At 36.4% G+C, this 21,587-nt stretch overlaps 2 protein-coding genes across 5 annotated transcripts in view; both read left to right on the top strand.

The window, feature by feature from the left end:
- Positions 1-796: 796 nt before the first annotated feature.
- LOC131530630 (stonustoxin subunit beta-like) lies at positions 797-3,163 on the top strand. 3 transcript variants are annotated; one of them, XM_058760996.1, is made up of 3 exons: positions 797-915; positions 1,757-1,842; positions 2,020-3,163. In XM_058760996.1, exons 2-3 carry the CDS (start codon positions 1,767-1,769, stop codon positions 2,559-2,561), a joined length of 618 nt encoding a protein of 205 aa, XP_058616979.1. In that variant the 5' UTR covers positions 797-915; positions 1,757-1,766; the 3' UTR covers positions 2,562-3,163. The 3 variants fall into 3 exon arrangements, with proteins under 3 accessions (XP_058616979.1, XP_058616981.1, XP_058616980.1); XM_058760998.1 differs by having other exon boundaries at positions 801-915; positions 1,789-1,842; XM_058760997.1 differs by having other exon boundaries at positions 813-915; positions 1,752-1,842.
- A 649-nt stretch (positions 3,164-3,812) lies between these two features.
- Positions 3,813-21,587, top strand: part of add3a (adducin 3 (gamma) a) — a 106,178-nt gene continuing 88,403 nt past the window's right edge. The window contains exon 1 of one of the 2 annotated variants that reach the window (XM_058759659.1): positions 3,813-3,966. The gene's annotated coding sequence lies outside the window, so the exon portion shown is untranslated. The remainder of the gene's footprint in view (positions 3,967-21,587) is intronic. The other variant, XM_058759661.1, reaches the window with a different exon arrangement.

Genomic DNA, 21,587 nt, shown 5'->3' on the forward strand with positions numbered 1-21,587 from the left:
AAACAGCCAAGCGAAGAAAACTACATAAATGTTATAATGGATAAATGAATTATTTGTATATGTATATATATATATATATATATATATATATATATATATATATTTTTTTTTTTTTTACATCCCAATTATTTATATTCATGATTTCTAGTATTTGTGCAGGCTTTACATTTTTATTTCAGTGTTGTAATTAGCAATTCATTTAATTTTATCTTTGAAGCAGAGTTCTTACGTGACAGCATTAATTAAAGTTTCTTAGAGACGTTATCTGCATCTCCTGCGGTCCATCAAGCCCCTCCCATAACATCTGTCACCACTCAAATTAATGCACAGCTCAGATTAACTGTATAGCATGTGTGCAACTCCAATACAATTATAAATTAATTATTTCATCACTAATAAATCTTTCAATGAGTGTAACTGGCTGTGCCTATAAACTACACAACATTATTTTCAAATTAATTTTTTCATTATTATTTTAAATTATTGTCCCTGGACCAGTAGGGCACTCTTGTAATAAAGTAGCGGTGGCTAGGACAGCTTTTAAGTATCAATTCTGCTTAAAAAGATGCAATCTAATCCTGTTTACATTAAATAAACCTGTTCCCACAGGGCAGACTAGACAGGAATGTGACAATTCCCCCTTGGAAATTTAAAATGCCATCAACTGATTTGCACTTACAAGAAATTGACAAGAAAAAGAAATTGAAATAAATGGCTGTCTGGTTAATAGTATAAAGTTATTTGGAGATGCATTTTGCTAATAAAGTACAGTAGGTGGCGGTAATGCACAGCTGAAGTTGGATGCCAGCCGCCGTTAAACAACGAAGAAGAAGAGGAAGATTGTTTTGGCTGCACAGAGTGAGAACTGAAAGTTTAACTACATCAAGATTTGTGAAGGATTGGTGAAAATGAAAGGTAATTGTCACAGGAATTGTTGTGTGCTAGTATTTTGTTCTCATAGAAAAATAGTTAGGCCTACGTACTTAATGAAACAAACTATAAAGATTAGAAAATTACAACAAAACGCAGAAGTAACAAACACAGGACTTATCAACGCCAACATTTCCATAACACATGTCTGTTAGGTACCCAGATGGTAGTTTGCCGGCGATGAGCAGTACAAGTGATATGGGTGTATGTCTGTAAGACCATGTTAGTTAACCTGTAACAGATACAGTACCTTGGTACCTTCGGTGCTTGGTGCCTAATAAACTACAAAATAAAAATAGTCTAGGAAAGGATGGAAAGCAAAATGCTGCTTATTATATTTAAAGGGTTAGTTCACCCAAAAATGAAAATTACTCATCCTTATGTCGTTACAAAGCCGTAAGACGCAAATTTAGATATTTTTGATGAAATCCAAGAGCTTTCTGACCCTGCATAGACAGCAACACAACTGAAACGTTCAAGGCCCAGAAAGGTAGTAAGGACATCATTAAAACAGTTCATGTAGCAGCCGTGGTTCAACCTTAATTTTATGAAGCTACGAGAATACTTTCTGTGCGCAAAGAAAACAAAAATACGACTTTATTAAACAATTTCTTCGACGCACATTCACGAGAGTATCATGATGCATGTGTGGTACTCTCCTGAACGCAGGTCGAAGATGAACAAAGCTCTTACAGGTTTGGAACGACATAAAGGAGAATAATTAATGACAGAATTTTCATTTCTGGATGAACTATCCCTTTATTGGATTATTAACTCTTCTATTTATGTTTTTTTTTTTTTTTTTTTTTTGTGGTGGTGAGTCCAGTGAATAGAACATGACACATTTTTCTTCGACAGTCTGGAACATGGAACACAGCGGAGAGAACATGAGTAGAGAACAACTCCTAAAATGTAGGTCTACATATACATTTCTTCACAGGACACTGTTTTACTGAAGACCAGAAATATGGTCTCAAGTATAAAATGTTTACTGTGTACATGTGGTATCAAAAATATTTATGTAGATCCAAGACCAATGTGATTCTTGAACATATTTTGTGGTCTTAATTGTGTTTTTTTTGTGTGCAGATTTCTGTGATCTGACACTGGATCCAAACACGGCACACAATCGTCTCTCTGTTGCAGACGGCAACAAGAAGTTGATATGTAATCCAGAACCAGTGTCATATCCTGATAATCCAGAGAGATTTGACGGCCTTCCGCAGGTTCTGTGTAAAGAGTGTCTGTCTGGACGCTGTTACTGGGAGGCTGAATGGAGCGGGTTGGGTGATATGGTCGTGTCATATGAAGGAATCGGCAGGAAAGGAGAAGGCTGTGAAAGCAGGTTCGGAGCCAATGACAAATCCTGGATTCTGAGCTGCTTCGGGGAGAAACTGATTGCCTGGCATGATAATGTGGGAGCACACATTCCTCCCCCAGCACCTCCCCTAAACAAAGTAGGAGTGTATGTGGATGAGCCGGCCGGGATTCTGTCCTTCTACAGCATCTCTGACACAAACACACTCAGACATTTATACACATTCAACACCAAATTCACTGAACCCCTCTTTGCTGGATTTGTGCTGTATACTAATTCAGTGTCTCTCTGTGATGTTAAAAAAACAGGATGAGGAATTTCAATTCACTACAGGATCTACAGTGGCCCCAAAAACATTTGCACTCTTTAGACACAACTAATAATATCAAAACTAGTGCCCTTTATTATAGCACAAGTACACTTTTCAACAAAACATCTAAACAAATTGCAGTTTATTTCTAGTTGTTTGTGAAATGTACTATTTGTTATTGTTGCTCTGTAGCTGGCTGTATAAGCTGCTTCTGGGGGAAGTTTTTTCCTTAATGTTTTCTTTGCTTGTTTATGATTATGATTCAATAACAGCATGTTTTTCAGAAATGTTTTCCATTTCAATAACACCAGTTGTGTCTTCATTCAAATGTAAATCGCAGATCACATTTAGTGTATCGATCATTAACGTTAAATATTGAAAAGCTCTCACACAATATTTCGCCTGCTGTTTAATTCATTAGTTAATTTCTTGAGTAGATAGGCCTAGTTTTCATGAGAAAGACAGTTTACCTTTTGGTAAATTCTCTGGATAAATGACCAAGCGCGCGCTTCAGGTGTTGTGCTGTAATACCAATTTTGACCACTAGATAGAAGCATTTGCTTATAAAGGGTTGGTAAAAGTCTGCAGACATACACATTAGATAAACCCTTTGAGTGAATTCTATTTGAAATTTATTTAGTATGTCTCTTTATTTTCCAAGTAGAATTTGTTAATGCTATAACATTACTCAAGTTAATGGTCAGTATTATGGAAAGCATTTTCTGCCATTTTTAAATAAATCAATTAAATTTAAAAATGAAAACCAGATTAACAATTTAATTTTAGAAAACTATATGCAAAATGTGTGCCAAAATTGAAAATAAATGATATACTATGAGCGTGTGTGGGGGGCAGCTAAAGAAACAATATTATTAACTGCTACATGGACCAAAATATTAGCCAGTTTAGCCTATTATTATTTACTTCCAAAAAAAAAAAAAAAGGATATTTACAATGTTCAATATTAATTATTTAAACAAAATAATTTATTAATACATTTCTCACTAATTAATGAAAAACATACAGTTGTACAAATGTACAAATAAAAATTACATATATTATTATTTTCAAACACTTATTCCCCAAAATCTTTGAAGACCGCTAGTTTACCTTTTTCGGCGGCTGCCATATTGTGCTCCTCATTTAATCGTGAGGAGCGCAGAGCAGCGGTGGTTTCCTGCCATATACCGCGCGTCGCAGTCTGCCGCAGATCTCTATCAGACGCGGATCGGCTGAAGCTGCGGAGCTCGGCGCGTGACGGCAATCACTCTGCTGCTGTCATCTGCGCGGCGCTACTGAAGTCACACGCTCTTCACTGCCTCTGCCCCGAAGTACAGTTCAAAAACGCTCGTGCGCGTGGACTGAATGAAAGTCCCAGATTGGGCGCAACTTCCCAAACGCGTTACAGGTAAGCGGCATTTAATGAGTTTTGCGCGGATGTGTTATTCAGGCCTCGGTTAGGTTACACAGGGCTGTCTGTGGCTGTGTTTAGTGGGTTTGTGTGGTGTTCCGCATGCCTTCAGACGCAGCGCAGGGACGCGTTTATGATGCTCGTTAGAAGCGCTGCTGGATGCGCCGCTGCTGCTGCTGCCTTTGAAGTTCCAGCGCGTCCCGCCCTGCGCTGCAATGAAGCTGCTGCGGTAGACAGACACTGTCATGATTAGGCAGCAGTGTGTTAAATCATAGTAATAGTGTGTTTGATGCAGCAGATGAATCAGAGAAGTGAATATGCATGGGCTGTTAGTGTTAGTCGGGTGAAATAGGCATCGATGCATACATTGTTAGTATATAGGCCTATAATTATAAATAAGTGCATTTTAAGTTAAAAAATATATATTTTTAAATAATACAATAAATATCTAACTTTATATATATTTAAAAAATAATTATACATTGAATTTAAAAATGATATATTACATTTTAATGATATATATTATTGTCAGTCTTTATATAATTATGAATATATTTTATGTATTTTAGTTAAAAATATTAAAAATATATTGTTTTAAAATATATACATTAAATATATCATTTAATGTATTTTAGTAATGTGTGAAAGTGCCAGATTGAGTACCAGATTATATATAATTTATATATCTAAAATCTATTTAAAAATTAATATACTTAATATTTATTAAACATTGTTCCTTATTTCTAAAGTACATTGACTATATCATTTTATATATTTATTTTTTATAGTGTATGAAATATATTTTTAATTAAAAATGTTACATATGCATATAGCCATGTATTTATTATTTTTATTAAAAATGCATTAAGATGCCAATTTTATAATTTATAAAAGATTTTACTACTTTACTACTCAATATATTGTCTGTGTGTGTGTGTATGTATGTATATTTATATATATATAAAATAAATATAATATAATTATATATATATATATATATATATATATATATATATATATATATATATATATATATATATATAAATATATATATATATATATATATATATATATATATATATATATATTTTATTTTAAAAATACATTAAGTATATTTTTAATTTTTAAAACAAATATATTATGTTAATGTTTAAATAGAATGAAAAATAATGATTTATAAATGTGTTTTAATATATGTATTTTTAAATAGTATATGTAGCATAAACTGTATACAAATTATATATGGTTGGACACTAAGGTGGCAGTGTATGAGGCAGTCATCCTCACAGTTCTGTTGTATGGATCTGAGACTTGGATCATATATCGCCAGCAGATTGCCAAACTTGATCAGCTCCACATGCACTGTCTTCGTCGTATTGCACATGTCAAATGGCAGGACAAAGTCCCAAATACTGAGGTACTCCAGACCTGTGGCGTTACTGGTATTGAGGCCTTCCTGGTTGATGTTCTGTTCCGCTGGGTTGGACAGGTTGTACGCATGTCAGATCTGCGCTTGCTAAAGCAGGTTTTTTATGGGCAGCTCCAGAGTGGTACTCGCTCCCAAGGAGCACAATTCAAACATTACAAGGATGGCCTCAAATCTAATCTGAAACTGTGCAATATGGACCCAAATCACCTTGAAAAGATGGTCACAGACAACACCTCATGGTGAGCACAGTGCTGCTATACATTCTTTTGAGTCCAAATGGATTACCGCAGCAGTAGACAAACGAAGACTGAAAGTTAAACCCTCCCAAACCTGACTCTATATATATATACAGGTGCATCTCAATAAATTAGAATGTCGTGGAAAAGTTCAAAGTTCATTTACAAACTCACCAGACCTGAACCCCATAGAGAATCTATGAATCTATGTCAAGAGGAAAATGAGAACCAAGAGACCAAAACATGCAGATGAGCTGAAGGCCACTGTCAAAGAAACCTGGGCTTCCATACCACCTCAGCAGTGCCACAAACTGATCACCTCCATGCCACGCAGAATTGAGGCAGTAATTAAAGCAAAAGGAGCCTCTACCAAGTATTGAGTGCATACAGTAAATGAACATACTTTCCAGAAGGCCAACAATTCACTAATAATGTTTTTTTTTATTGGTCTTATGAAGTATTCTAATTTGTTGAGATCATCACAAAATCATCACAATTAAAAGAACCAAAGACTTAAACTACTTCAGTCTGTGTGCATTGAATTTATTTAATACACGAGTTTCACAATTTGAGTTGAATTACTGAAATAAATGAACTTTTCCACGACATTCTAATTTATTGAGATGCATCTGTATGTATGTGTGTGTATATAATACTTTTTGTGTGTATATATTATTAAATGTGAAGGTTTCTTTACAGACATAAATAATAATTTGAAGATAATAGCTCATAGACAGTTTTGTCAAATGGCTCAAAAGTCTCTCACACACATTGGCCCCGGGCCATCCTTATTTTTAAGACCTGCTGATGCATAGTCAAAAGTCAAAGGCGCATGCATTGATGTGGTGCTTTTAAAGCTGTCCTTGCATTCTGATAATTCTAGCATCCTCTAATTAGAGATCCTGATTCATAAATTATCCTAATTTAGTCAAGCTTGTACTTGAGATACAAAAAAAATCAAAGAATAATTTGTCTGCAAGGCAAGGTGTGTATGTACCATAAAAAGGCAATAAAAGCCTCTTATGAGCTTTTAATATTTAATTTAAGCCTGAACTTGCTCTCTGTTCATATTCAGGCCACTCACGAAAATATTAAATGTTTTCAGATCTCTCTTCATTTAATTTAATTTAAATTAAACATTTTATTTATTTATTTATATAATATTATATATGAATCATTAAAATGTAGTGCTGGGCAACGATTAATCGCATCCAAAATAAAAGTTTTTATGTACATAATGTGTGTGCACTGTGTATATTTATTATGTATATATAAATACACACACATGCATGTATGTATATATTATATTTAAGAAAAATAGGATATGTTTATATATTAAATATATTTATATATAATATAAATTATATATGGCTATAACTATATACATGTAAATATATGTAGACATTTTCTAAATATATACTGTATGTGTGTGTCTTTTATATATAAATAATAAATATACACACATGTATATTAAGTACACAAACTCTTATTTTGGATGCGATTAATCGTTGCCCAGTGCTATTAAAATTACATTTTTACTTTTTTTTTTTTTTTAAACCTCAAAAATATTTTGAAAATCTGAGTGTTTAAGTGTTTGGCTCTGTCTTAAAACGTAGTGAGCTGTCCATCTACTGAGCATTTTGGGGCATTATAGGCATGTTTTGTGATTTTAATTTAGTGTATGTAGTAAGGATGTAACCAAGTATTCAAGACTCAAATTAAAATGACCATTTCAGGCCTGTTTTGTACAACAGAACTCTGTGTGAATATGTGTCTTTAATGATACATTATTATGTGATATACAGAATGTAACGATTCCTGGTTCAGTTCAATTAGAACGTAGACGAAACGTAGACGAAGTCATTTGTTCGGCTCTGATCGATTCACTGGTTGATCGAGTCTTATTCCGATGTTGTTTTGTGAATCTTTTTGACTGACTCATTAAAAAGAATCGCTTCATGAGAGTCAAATCAGACGTTACGGCTCGTGCTGTCACTGTGTAGATACAGTTTTCTGCTAATATTGGCAAGATTTTATCAGTGTCATATATATATATATATTAGTCTTTAAAGGGCACCTATTATGCCCCTTTTTACAAGATGTAATATTGGTCTTGGGTGTCCTCAGAATGTGTCTGTGAAGTTTCAGCCCAAAATACCCAACAAATCACTTATTAGGTCGATAGTCCACTTTAGACATTCTACTAACAGTAAGTAACTTTGCAACTACATGTCAACTAACAGTCATTAGAGTATTAGTAGACAGAAGATATTAAGCAGACAAACACTTTATTTTGATGGGTCCACAACATACAACATACTGAGTATGAGAAACTTTGCAAGTATATGTCAAGTTATTCTACTAACCCTAAACCTACCCTACTGAGAGTTAGTAGACATGTAGTTGGCACGTAGTTACAAAGTTACTTATAGTTAGTAGAATGTCTAAAGTGAACTATTGAAATAAAGTGTAAACATTTATTATAACAGCTGGAAAATGTCATTTTTGGGGTGTGTCTGAAAAAGAGCTGTTTTGGAGTGTATGGCTTTAAATGCAAATGAGCTGCATATTCCCGCCCCGTCTCCAGAAGAGGGTGTTGCGTATACGTCTCTCTGCATTGCATATCTAACTTACAGCAATAAACAGCCGGTAGACACAACATAACTGAGAGCGAGAGAACCAGTGTTTAGCTGTACATATGGGAAGTCAAATGCACTGAAAGTGGGACGAAACAGCGCAATGTTACAGATCAATGGACTGAACCGTGCTAGGAATGACGCGAACTAATCTCAAAAGCATGGCGCTGATCAGTTAAAAATACTTCATGTATGCACACAAATACGGTTAACGCTAAGCACTATAACAACATGACATTCATAAAGGAGTCTGGAGTGATCACGTATTTAGGTAGATTTTGAGGCGCATTACCTTAAAAAATTTAAGTAATCCACTGCGTCCTCAGCAGCTCAGATGTTGGGAGAAAATGAAGACTCTTATGTTCAGTCTTGCGTGCAAACACAGAGCCCCGGGATTGCTTACGAGACATTGTTGACGTTACAGCTGCTCGAGCACGGAGAAAATGGAGGACAGTGTACAATGGTACAACCGCTGAGGGCGGAAACTATAGCAATGCAGGGCTGTCAATCAAACCCCCGTGGCCCGGCCCTCCAAAATGTGACATCATACTGAGGTGAGAGTCAAAACGGCAGGCCTAGTGAGACTGACTTGGTTTAAAGGGGATTAAAAAATGAGGAGTAGTTGGATTTTTATTTGGTTGTTCACACACTGCCAACACACATTTACAGTGGGTACGGAAAGTATTCAGACTCCCTTAAATTTTTCACTCTTTGTTATATTGCAGCCATTTGCTAAAATCATTTGTTAATTTTTTTTTTTTCCTCATTAATGTACACACAGCACCCTATATTGACAGAAAAACACAGAATTGTTGACATTTTTGCAGATTTATTAAAAAAGAAAAACTGAAATATCACATGATCCTAAGTATTCAGACCCTTTGCTCAGTATTTAGTAGAAGCACCCTTTTGATCTAATACAGCCATGAGTCTTTTTGGGAAAGATGCAACAAGTTTTTCACACCTGGATTTGAGTTGGATGGTAAACGTTGGTGGACAGACATTTTAGGTCTCTCCAGAGATGCTCAATTGGGTTTAAGTCAGGGCTCTGGCTGGGCCATTCAAGAACAGTCACGGAGTTGTTGTGAAGCCACTCCTTCATTAGTTTAGCTGTGTGCTTAGGGTCATTGTCTTGTTGGAAGGTAAACCTTCGGCCCAGTCTGAGGTCCTGAGCACTCTGGAGAAGGTTTTCGTCCAGGATATCCCTGTACTTGGACACATTAATCTTTCCCTCGATTGCAACCAGTCGTCCTGTCCCTGCAGCTGAAAAACACCCCCACAGCATGATGCTGCCACCACCATGCTTCACTGTTGGGACTGTATTGGACAGGTGATGAGCAGTGCCTGGTTTTCCACACATACCGCTTAGAATTAAGGCCAAAAGTTCTATCTTGGTCTCATCAGACCAGAGAATCTTATTCAGGTGTTTTTAGCAAACTCCATGCGGGCTTTCATGTGTCTTGCACTGAGGAGAGGCTTCCGTCGGGCCACTCTGCCATAAAGCCCCGACTGGTGGAGGGCTGCAGTGATGGTTGACTTTCTACAACTTTCTCCCATCTCCCGACTGCATCTCTGGAGCTCAGCCACAGTGATCTTTGGGTTCTTCTTTACCTCTCTCACCAAGGCTCTTCTCCCCGATAGCTCAGTTTGGCCGGACGGCCAGCTCTAGGAAGGGTTCTGGTCGTCCCAAACGCCTTCCATTTAAGGATTATGGAGGCCACTGTGCTCTTAGGAACCTTAAGTGCAGCAGAAATTTTTTTGTAACCTTGGCCAGATCTGTGCCTTGCCACAATTCTGTCTCTGAGCTCTTCAGGCAGTTCCTTTCACCTCATGATTCTCATTTGCTCTGACATGCACTGTGAGCTGTAAGGTCTTAAATAGACAGGTGTGTGGCTTTCCTAATCAAGTCCAATCAGTATAATCAAACACAGCTGGACTCAAATGAAGGTGTAGAACCATCTCAAGGATGATCAGAAGAAATGGACAGCACCTGAGTTAAATATATGAGTGTCACAGCAAAGGGTCTGAATACTTTGGACCATGTGATATTTCAGTTTTTCTTTTTTAATAAATCTGCAAAAATGTCAACAATTCTGTGTTTTTCTGTCAATATGGGGTGCTGTGTGTACATTAATGAGGGGGAAAAAAAAGAACTTAAATGATTTTAGCAAATGGCTGCAATATAACAAAGCGTGTATGTCTGTATGTCCAAACACCATGTAAAAGTGGATTTTGCATAATAGGTGCCCTTTAATACTAAAACTTGAGTTCTTAAAGGGATAGTTCACCCAAAAATGAAAATTCTGTCATCGTTTACTCACCCTCAAGTAGTTCCAAACCTGTATGAATTTCTTTGTTCTGCCCGAACACAAAGGAAGATATTTTGAAGAAAGTTTGTTACCAGGCTGTTTTGGGGCACCATTGACTTCCATAGTAGGAGAAAAAAATACTATGGAAGTCAATGGTGCCCCAGATTGCTCTTTGTTGAGCAGAACAAAGACATTCATACAGGTTTGGAACTACTTGAGGGTGAGTAAATGATGACAGAATTTTCATTTTTGGGTGAACTATCCCTTTAAGCCATTTGTGTTCTTTCTCCATTATTTTCCCACTCTGCGGGTGTGTCCACTTGTCTCTCTTCACGCATTTTTTATAAGGAGCGCATGAATATTGCAGATGATCAGGGCAGGGTAAACTTCTTTCTGTTTTTCTGTCTTCGGCTCAGCTCCATCTGGCTCAGTATGCTTTCTGAGGTCAAATATGTATAGAAAGGCATTTAGAGTATCTACTATGTAGCCGTGTGTAAAGATAAACACAAATCGTAACTGTAATTTTATCTTCTCTTGCCCTGACAATCTCTGCAAACTATAGTCGTATTTCTGTGTGTGTGTGTGTGTGTGTGTGTGTGTGCTTGCCCTAACACTGTGTGTCAGTGCTCAAGTAAGTACGAAACCATTTGGAAAGCAGCAGTCTTTTATTTGAACCTGTCCAGCGGACAAGCATGACTTCATCATTACCTCACAGTTCCCCATTAAAGCTTATCAGAAACATATGAGCTCCACATGCTGACTGCGTTCTGCCATGGAAACTTTTCATTTTGTTTTGAGGATGTGTGGAGCGTGTGTGAGTGCTGGTGGTGGTGTTTTATTGTGCAACTTACTCTCGCTTTCTTTGGTCTTGCCGCTCCATATGAGTCTAATTTCAGGTTTGTTTTATCCTGGTTTTCTTTTTCACTATTTGCATGCGGCGCAGGGACTGAAAGTTTGCACCCATAGCTAAGCACGTTTTATGTAAATGTGTTTTCAGCTGCCAATAAACTGGTGTAAATTAGGGATTTTACTAACTACATGTTTTAAAATTGACTAGCTGTGTTTTATCTGAGTGATTAAGTCCATTTCCACCAAGAAATAATAATAATTTTAAAAAATGGTAAGAAAAGAAAAGAAACGCAACTTTTCCGAGAGGGTTCCTGTGTAAAAACAGCTAAAGTCTATTATTGCAAATTAAAGTGCCACTGTAAATTGAGTCAGTAAATATGAAAAATTTAAGTATGGTGAAACAGTTTGCGAAAGTGGCGCCAAACTATAAGAACATTTAATAATTATTTGTTCTTAACTACATAATATATATATAAATATTTTTATATTCTAGACTTAAAATACAAGTACTTGGGGCTGTACAATTAATCGAATTACTAATCGTGATTACAATTATGGATGCCACAATTACGTAATCATTCATAGTGGCAATTAATCGTTCAAAGTCCACTTATGTTATTCTGCGTGCTTTAAGATGTTTTTTTGTTTCTTTCTACGGGTTTTTCCATTGTTTTAATGTTAGTCTTAGTATAACATTATATTACCATGCCTATTTTTACTTTTTTTGTTATTATTTAAAGAAGAAACCAATCCAATGTATAGTTGACATTTGAGGCTTAATACTAGAAAAGCAATAAAAGTTTTTCAGTTAGTGTTTTCAGCTTGTTTATTCTCATCTAAAAATACGGTATGCGGTTTGTTCAAACAATGGTATACAAATCATTAAATTGAAATAGTGAAAATTAATAATCTCAATTAAAATTTTAAGGGAATAATCGACAATTATGATTTTTGTCATAATCGTGTGGCCCTACAAATACTACACTAAAACGCTTTCGTAAATGTGTGTCTTTAACTACAAACACACAACACAGTTAATAAGTGAGGGTCAAAGACATGGGTTTTTGTCGACACATGGGAATGTCCTTTGTCTTGATGTCTTTGACTCAAGAAATGCCTTTTAAGAGAAGAACTTCTCTTATTATTATTGGACGACCCCTTAAACGAGAGTTTTACAACCTGAAGTCCATTGGACAGAAACATCTGCATTGACATTCAAGATTCCTGTCGTCTACCAGACAAACGCAAGATTTATAAACCCACAAGACAGGCGCACAGCAGCATAATGCGGTCTTAGATATGTCCACATACTGTTCTGCTGGGTTATTTGATTATAGATGAACAAGATAAATGACAGAGCAGCATGAACAAGTCTTGTAGTATAATTGGATGTGCTGGTGTGGCATAAGACAGCATCATTGTCGGGAATGGCGTGTTTGTGGGATAAGGGTCAGAATAATCTCTTTATACATGTGTGGGTGGAAACAGGCCCCATAGAGATGGTTCTCACAATCCTAACACAACTCTATCCCACCACAGGAAGTGAGAGGAGGACAGACCCCATGAGACCGCTTTGGATATGACACTAAGGACCCCTTTCACAGACTTTGAATGGGCTTATGTCTCGCCCAAGAGATCTTTTCCATGTTCTCTTACACACTCAACGTCATTCTGTTCAGAGAAGATGTGACAAGTTTCCACAGTCGACTAATGTTTCTGTCCTCGCTGAAGGCAAAACGTGACTTTGAAACCAATTAGGGGATATTTGATGTTTAATTTACAGCTGTGTGGAGCATGATTTTGGAGAAATTAGATTTTGCTGTATTTTCCAAATCAAAGTCATGTGGTGCAACCAATGTGCAGAAACATGTGGTGAAGAAAAATACAACCCATGAAACATAAAATGAAAAAACACCTGAAGGCCTTGTGACTGTCAAAGTTAACAAATCTCAATTTTATGACAAAACAAGGTTAATTCAGGTTGTAAAATGTCATGTGGTGCAACCCCTCAAAATGTAATATTTATGAATGAATAATTTATCATATCTGTAAAAACTTGAAAAATATAGATGTAATGAACCAAAACTAACATGAATAGAACTTAATAATAATTTTAGATGCAGTAGTTGTTATTTTCTTCTTCTGTGTTTGTAGATACAGTATAAGAATGTTTCCTCAACTTCAGACACTTTTTACTTATTTAGAATGTATAATACCATAATGATCATGTTAAAATAATTGTAAACATTTTTAATATTTGTGAAAATTAGATTTATTTTTTTTTAAATTACGACTACTTAAAATTGTGGTGTAATTTCCACACCAAATTGATTTCTGTGATTTTTATGGGTTATATGCACTGCTGTTAAAAAGTCAGTAAGATTTTTATGTTTGAAAGAAAGAAATTAATACCTATATTCAGCAAGGATTTCTTTTACTTGGTTACACCGCATGACAAGTTTAGAGTCAAATGTAAACTTTTGTTGAAAATGGTGTATACATTTTTCAAAACCAAGAAGAATACAGATAGTATGTTTTCTATGAATTTAGCATTTCCATTTTGTTGTTTTATCCTTTAGCAGTCATAAGTTAGCAAGCTAACAGCCTAGCGTACTAGCGTAGCATAGTAATAAGTGATTAAGAAAAGCTCTTTAGATTAACACAAACAAGATATCATAATGAAAATGCTGCATTTTTGACAAGGGAACTAAAGTTTTTCTCTGAAATTTCACCTAAATTTCGATTATAGATGCCATATAAACTGCTCTTTCTGGTCAGGTTTGATACTTTTTGGTTTTCTGTGGGAATAAAAATTCTTCCTCTGGAGTGGCACTCGGGGTTCCTCCGGTCCGGCTGAATTCCTGCGAGCAGAGAATCCATTTGCATTGATATTAGCAGCCCTTCACCATGGTTACGAGGTCGTACCCTGACCATGAGGGAGAGAAAAAAACCAGCGCAAGATGCCAAGAGCTGACTCAAATGAGTTTGAGCTGAAAACGTTTGATGTCCCAGCCAGTTTTGTGCATGCTGGGTCTGAGAGGCCAGACGTCTTACGCAAGAGATTCAAATCGGACTAAATAAAATAAATGTAATGGTGATTAAAATTTCATTTTAATTAAAAAGAGATAGTATGCGCTTCCAAACAAGAGCTTTTCCGTGGCCTTCTTTCAACGTTTTGTACATCTTTGACTTTGCTGGTGGTATCAGGAGGGATGTAGCTGTGGTTTGACAGTTGCTATAGTGCAAACAGCTCAAATGTGGTTTGTGTGGGTAATAATGCTGTTTGGTGGTGTTTAGGGTGAGGCTTGACCCACGGGGCGTGTGTCTGTGTTGGGAACACATTAGTAAAAATGTTCCAGGTCAGGAGTTTAATGGGACCAATCACTGTCATTTCACATCTGCTGAAAGCGGCACAATCACTCCCAGATGTGCCCGTCATGTCTGTCTTGCTTTCTGCTTCAAAATGTTGACTAAAATGCTGTTATTGCACCAGGACCTTGTGAACTAAAACATGGAGTAAATTTAGAATTTTTTTCCCTTTGTGTTGACATATTATATTTGGGTGTTTCCTCAACTTCAGGCACTTATGTATATTTAAGAGTTTAAATTAAATGCAATCAAATCAATAAAGTGCCTGAGATGTGTGAAAATTGATAAAAAAAAATAAATGCAGCCTGGGTGACCATACGAGACTTCTTTCAAAAATATTAAAAAATTCTTACCAATCCCAATCTTATATTTATAAAACTTCTGAGCATTGCATCAAAAGTAGCATGTGAGGAACATTCATTTGAACTGGTTCTATTATGAATTCTCCCTGACCCTGTCAAACACAGGTCCTTTTCCACATCCTCAAGTCAAATTATTGTAATCTTTTTCTTATAGAGACAAACATAAACATCTTGAGACTAAATCTAGCTCCTTGCAGTTGTTTTACATTGCTTCCAATGGACGACGGTCCTTTGTTGTGGTTTAAAAGCAACACTTTGTATTCATAAAATCCCCATGGGGTCTGTTTGTCCGACTTTAAAATGCTCCACATTTGTGAATCTGCCATGAAAACAAAGACATCCAACCACTCTTTTCTTCATTGATAGATCGTAGGCGCTTGTTTTATTTAACACATCAGATTCCTAGCACTTCGCTTCTAAGGTTTAAATCACACTGAGCCTCGGATCTCCTCAACAAATCCTGAGATTTTAAATCACAGTGTTTTAGAGGAAGTGGGCTTGAACTCTCATGGGTGAGGTTGGTTTACAGCCCAGTGTGGTTTGGGGTCAGATTAAAATGTGCAGCGTTTATTCGAACTCTATTCTGAAGACGTCCTCCCTAAAGCCTCGTGTCTTTTGACAACGTAATTGAAGGTGTGAATCGCCAAGCTAATCCTCGTCTTGGCTCAATTTGTCATTGAATCGTTTGGAATTCTTGCGCTTGAGTTTTTGTTTCAACTTTTTCGCCCTCTCTCACGGTTGAGTACACAAACCCTGAGCGCATGTGTGCTAATGAAGATATATACGTGTTGGCAGCTGTACATCCCTCCCTGCAGCCAAAACAGCTCCGCTTTCCCAGGAATGTAGAGGGAGCATCTTCAGGTGCGGGTCTAGCCTGAAGTTATACACATGTATATGTTGTGTATGCGTGCACATGGATGTCTAATCTGAATCAGTGTTACTAGTGTGTTACTTTTATAATTACTTGAAACGGCCCTTTAATGTATTTTTGTAAAAAAAACTGATCGTAAAACTTCATCAATATGCTTTTACAAAGAAAATCTTGTTTAATAAAATGTGTGTGTGTGTGTGTGACCCTCTGACCGTGGCTCTAAGGGTGGTGTGTGGCATCCCGCCCACAAAGGAAATGTGCTCTATTGCACTGATTGTGTAAAAAGAAAAAAAAAAAAACCTAAATATAACGACTCATCTGCCTGAGCGGACACACCCTACATAGTTCCTGTTGTCAAGTGCCGAATTACGGCTTTATATTCACAAACAACATCCAAAAGTTTTGCCACACCTGCCCATAGTGAGTGAACTGAGAAAGTATAACACAACTTTATTTTGAGCTTTTTTAAAGTTGAAAATATGTTTGTTGCCATGACAATTTAATTATGTTTTTTTTTCTTATGTGTTGGTGATAAACAGCTCAGTATGTCAATGGTGTTCTGGAGATAAAACTTTAGACATCCTTGTTAAACTTCTAATGACTGATTTTTTCCATTGAGGGAAAGATATGTTGCAAAATCTATACGGTGGGAAATCGATGCCAAAAAGAATCGATTATTTGATTCTGAAGTGCTGGGAATTGAAAGTCGACTCTCCTGATTCGAACATTTGGAGTCGACTCTTGATGATGATTTAAACCAGATTCAGTACTATAGTTACTATTACAAACACCAAGGGCCTTATTCACAACTATTTTTATCTTTCCACTAGGAGTCCTCCTTATCTAGTTAGTCCTGTTTAGTTAACTACACTGTAAAAAATGACCGTGATTTTTAACGATAAAAAACTGTGAAAATGCTACAGTCAAAACCTGTTAAATGGTTAACGGTAAGTTCCCTCCATATATATATATATATATGGTGAAAAACTGTAATAGACATTTCAGACAATTTTACAGTGAAATACCGTTTTTGGAAGTGAAAAAGAATGTAAAATTTACGGGGAAAAACCGTAAATTGACATTCCCAGAATTCCCTGCGTTGCGTTTCAAATTTAGTTTGAACTTGATGATTTTTCTTTGAAATAACTATGTTTCTTCTTAATTTTTTCTTATCAGTTATGTTTATTAGGGTTGTATGTTACATCTAATGTTGTTAAATTAATGTTTATTGCATATGTCAGTTTAATGAGTCTCACCATGATAGTGTTAGTGTGAATGACACTGTGCACCTTCTATATATGTTATTATTTAAAAGCTGTCTGTGATGGGCTTTGGTTCATCATGTGACTTTCTCATCACCATCTACATTTGGTGGTTATCAGTGTATTTCAAAGGTACAAAACAGATTTCGGTACTTCAATAGGTTGGTATATTAATATCATATCGGTTAAAGAAATTACGGCATTTAACTGTAAATTTAAATTAAAACCTACCATATTTTTTACGGTAGAATTCCGGCAACCACAGCTGCCATTTTTTTACCGTAAATTTTACGGATTTTTTTTTACAGTGTAGAGCTAGTTCATAGCTAGGAGTTTTAGCTATTTACAATACTCTTAAGATAATTTTTTGAGGACTTCTAAGCTGTCCTGGGTTTAAGAGTTAAGTTAGGGTTAAAATGCTTGGTGAATTGCTCTTGGATGAAATATGAGTCTTAAAATTAGGAGTGACACACCTATCATTTTCAAGAGTTGGTCCTAAATTTCTATATTAGGAGCAACTTTTAGCCTGAAGATTTTGACTTTTACTGGTAGTGGGGATTTTGATTTCATCCTGGTGACTTAAATCATTTGATTGAGAAAAAAGAAGAATTTACATTCATTCAGTGCTTCAACTGCTGACTTTATCCGAAGATTTCAAAATTATACCAGCAGGTGGGGACTAGTGAGTATTGAGTATATGAATCAAATTTGTTCCAAAACATGTTTCATTTTTATTTGCACTTGACAAGTGTTAATTTTCACAAACAATGTATTTGTGTTTCATCTGTAGAGTTCATATGACTGACCCAAACAAGACTTGACATCTGTTGGGTGTCACATACAAAAATAAAAATACCTCACAATTAATTGAAGGTCACGTTTTGGAATAAAATCTTCCATCATGGTTAACATGCAAATGTACCTAGATGAATTATTGGGAGTTTGTAGACCCTCATCAAGTACATCTAGCATTTGATGAAGGTCCACAAAATTCCAATTATTTAATCAGGAATACATATTTGGATCTATTGCAACCGTTTAAAATTCCTATTGGTTGATGGGAGTCACAGCTAGGAATGGCAGTTCACAAGTTCATTCTCCTCAACCTGATAATGATTGTGTATGTTACAGTGGGTATTTAGGGAAGTGTTGATGACCGATAGGATCGAGTTTACTACTGTGTGCTGTAATAAGAGCACTAAAGCCTTCTGAAGGTGATGCTCCTGCCAAATTATGGATTGACTTCCAAGCTCGTTCCAAATGCATGGAATTCCCTTCTATTACTGGAGCTTCACCGTGTACATCAGGGATCACAGGGATCGTTCATCACAGACACTAGCTGCCCTGTACAGATATCTGATAAGCACAACCAGCTTTGAGTTGGCATAAAATGATATAAACGATCTGCACGCAACACAAACTCAACAAACAAACGCACTGCTATTTGACCACAGTCCTTTGATTGTAGGCTGTGTGTCCAAGTTCATGGAGAAGAAGCATGGCTGTTTTTATCCAGCTCGTTGCATCCTGTCGTAATGGATAAAGTTAATAGTAGAGTAACAGCAGAGGTTGGCCTGTGGTCACATTGCAGCGGTTGATGCAAGTTTGTGTGTCTGATCTGGTGAAATTTATGGCAGTGTCGCTGTCCGTCAGTCTCTCACAGATTCTGTCTGGTGAAGTCTAGTCTTGCCAAGGTAGACGTTTGACTATTGATAAAGTCTGGTTCACATTTGAGCGTGTCCATGTTAAAAATCACACGTTAACGTCAAGAAAAGATAAAAAGAAAAAATAATAAAATTTCTCTAAAACTGTCATGTGGTGCGACCATCAAGTAAAATGTAAAAACCTATTTTCCTTACACTTTTCATACGTGACTATAAATATAAAAATAATGTATAAATATTGAGTTGCACCACGTGACATTTTACAAACTGAACTAAACTTGCCTTGTCTAAAGGGTAAAATTATCGTAAATTTAAGAGAATTATTAACCTTGATAGTCTGTTTTTTTTTTTTTGTCACACCACATTTTTTTTTTTTTTTACTTGCCAAGATTTTGCCAGTCTACTAAGTTGTAACTTTTATAAAGGCTTTTTAGTGCCTCTTATAACTAGAAACATGAATTTTAATTCAGAAATTAAAAACATGCTCATAATAGGTGCATTTACGTAATTCTATGCATGTTTTTAATATGCTGATAGACTAAAAAAAGACTGAAAATGTTATTGACCCATAAGATGGGCTATGGGTGAGGCTAGTTTAATGGAGAAGGATATTGCAGTTTGTTCTCATAGCACTGTTTACAGGGCAGGGCCCACTCTTCATCTGCGGTTAACACTTGCGTTATGATGTTCTAATTTTGCTATAGTGTTGCTAAACTGGACATAACACTGAAAGATTTAAAGAGCAAATGCAGGGCAGCGTTCTTGCATAATGACTGAGGTCTAAATGTACACTCTTTTCCACCAGCTCTTTACCACTTACAGGCCGTTTCCTGGATGTGGCAATTTAGTCAAGGACGAGGCAGCAGTTTACTCTTAAAAATGACCATGAAAGTACGTGGCACAGCAGGTTCTGTCTGCCTGAGATTGTATTTTCTTGGCATTTATGGTAGTAGATGTTCCTCTTGATATTTCGCAGTCTTTTCCCTGCTGTTTTTGCAGTCAGAGTCTTCTGTAAAATGCAACACCAGCATCAAGTTTGTAATGTGTAATCACCTTAGAAAAAAAATTACTGGAAAACTGACTCTAGTTTCACTCTCTCTCAAGACCGTTATTGCCGACCAACAAACCCCAAAGGCTTTTGGTATTGAGCCACGATCTCTATGTGACGCTCTCAGTTCTTAAACTGACCAGCATCAATCAAACCCTGTCATGGGTCGTTGTGCTAGTTTAGCATTGGTATTTTGACAGTAAGCACACACTGACCCCCTCCCTGAGTAAAGCTGATTTCATTGTGTGAGGAGTCTCCTACTGTTGTTTGTCTTAAGTACTTAAACTTAAGTACGTAATTTTGAATAGGTTTAACTGTATTTGTGTGGATATTTTGAAACATTTTACCTCAAAGTATAGCAAACAAATCCTCACATATACAGGATGATGCATTCACGTCACAACATTTTCCTGATGGTGAGAAGCAGACGGTTCACTGTGAGATAACCAAGCCCTGCTGGTCTCAGGCTTATCAAAGCACAGCTCCAAACTCATATCAGAGTTTCCACTGAGGATGTGTGGCCGTGAAAACAGATATCAGGGATGGGGAAGCAACTGTAGATACAAGTTAACTGTTGCTAGCAGCTAGCTGCTCCTAATTGTGCAATCAAGCTAGTCATAAATGAGTTGGCAACACTAAACTATTAAATAAAACATTTATTTTTTTTAAACTATTTAAATCAACCTTCTGAATGAACTAATTATCTAAAATGGATCAAATTTCCTAATGTTGAGATGAGGATAAGATATTTTAAATGGCAGTTTAGTATTTTGTTGTGGTGGTACAACACTGCTTAATTGAAGTATTAAAGCAGGCTAGCTACAATATTGTGCGAACAGCTGAACTATTGTCGCTCTACTGGGAAATGTAGTAGTTAGCAATAGTGCTACTTCTAGCTAGTTGCTTCAAACCTATGCATTTGTTTTGCTGTGAGTGTTTTTGAGTGACAGAGATGCAATCCTCTGCAGGGACAGGAAAGCATTCCATTTCCTCTTCCTATTCTCGATTAAGTGGACAGGAAGTGCTCTTTTTCTTTTTGACAGATGGTCTCGTGGGTTACGAAGCTGACACAACAGGCTTTGAAGAAAGACAATGTTGATGGTGTCACTTTCTTCCCTTGAATTTGTCTTTTGTCAATGGATGCATGTAGGTCACCCTGTATGATCTCATGGAGCAGTCATTGTGATGGCTCTATTCAGGGAGGAAGGGGAAACCAGTGACCCTGTGATGTCACAAGATGGGTCTCTGTGATGACGGCAGTGCACCGGATGGATCTGGTCCATGGCCTGTGTCACACAAACCTTGACAAGAATGACTATTTTCCCCATTGGAACGATCTGGGAGAGTTGGAGTTGTAGTATTTGGATGTTTTTTGAGGTAGTGCTTGCATGATGCTTGTGTATCATCAGCCAAGAGTGACATTTCGCAAGATCACATCTGCCTCTCAATCTGAGTTTTTGGTGGGCCAGTAAGTTTACGGATAGAAAAACATTGTCAAAAAAAAAAGATCTTTGATGGTTCCTTGACAATTTTTTTTGTGGACATTTTTAGGACAACTTTGACCAGTACATTGTATCCTGTGC

The sequence above is a fragment of the Onychostoma macrolepis genome, chromosome 22, assembly GCF_012432095.1.
Source record: "Onychostoma macrolepis isolate SWU-2019 chromosome 22, ASM1243209v1, whole genome shotgun sequence".
NCBI classification, from domain to species: domain Eukaryota; kingdom Metazoa; phylum Chordata; class Actinopteri; order Cypriniformes; family Cyprinidae; genus Onychostoma; species Onychostoma macrolepis.

What these genes read in the sequence shown, in the direction of transcription:
- LOC131530630 (XM_058760996.1), top strand. Translation starts at nt 1,767, where the DNA reads ATGACACATTTTTCTTCGACAGTCTGGAACATGGAACACAGCGGAGAG. An exon ending in TAGAGAACAACTCCTAAAAT is followed by an intron (nt 1,843 to 2,019) that starts GTAGGTCTACAT and finishes TTTTGTGTGCAG; the next exon opens with ATTTCTGTGATCTGACACTG.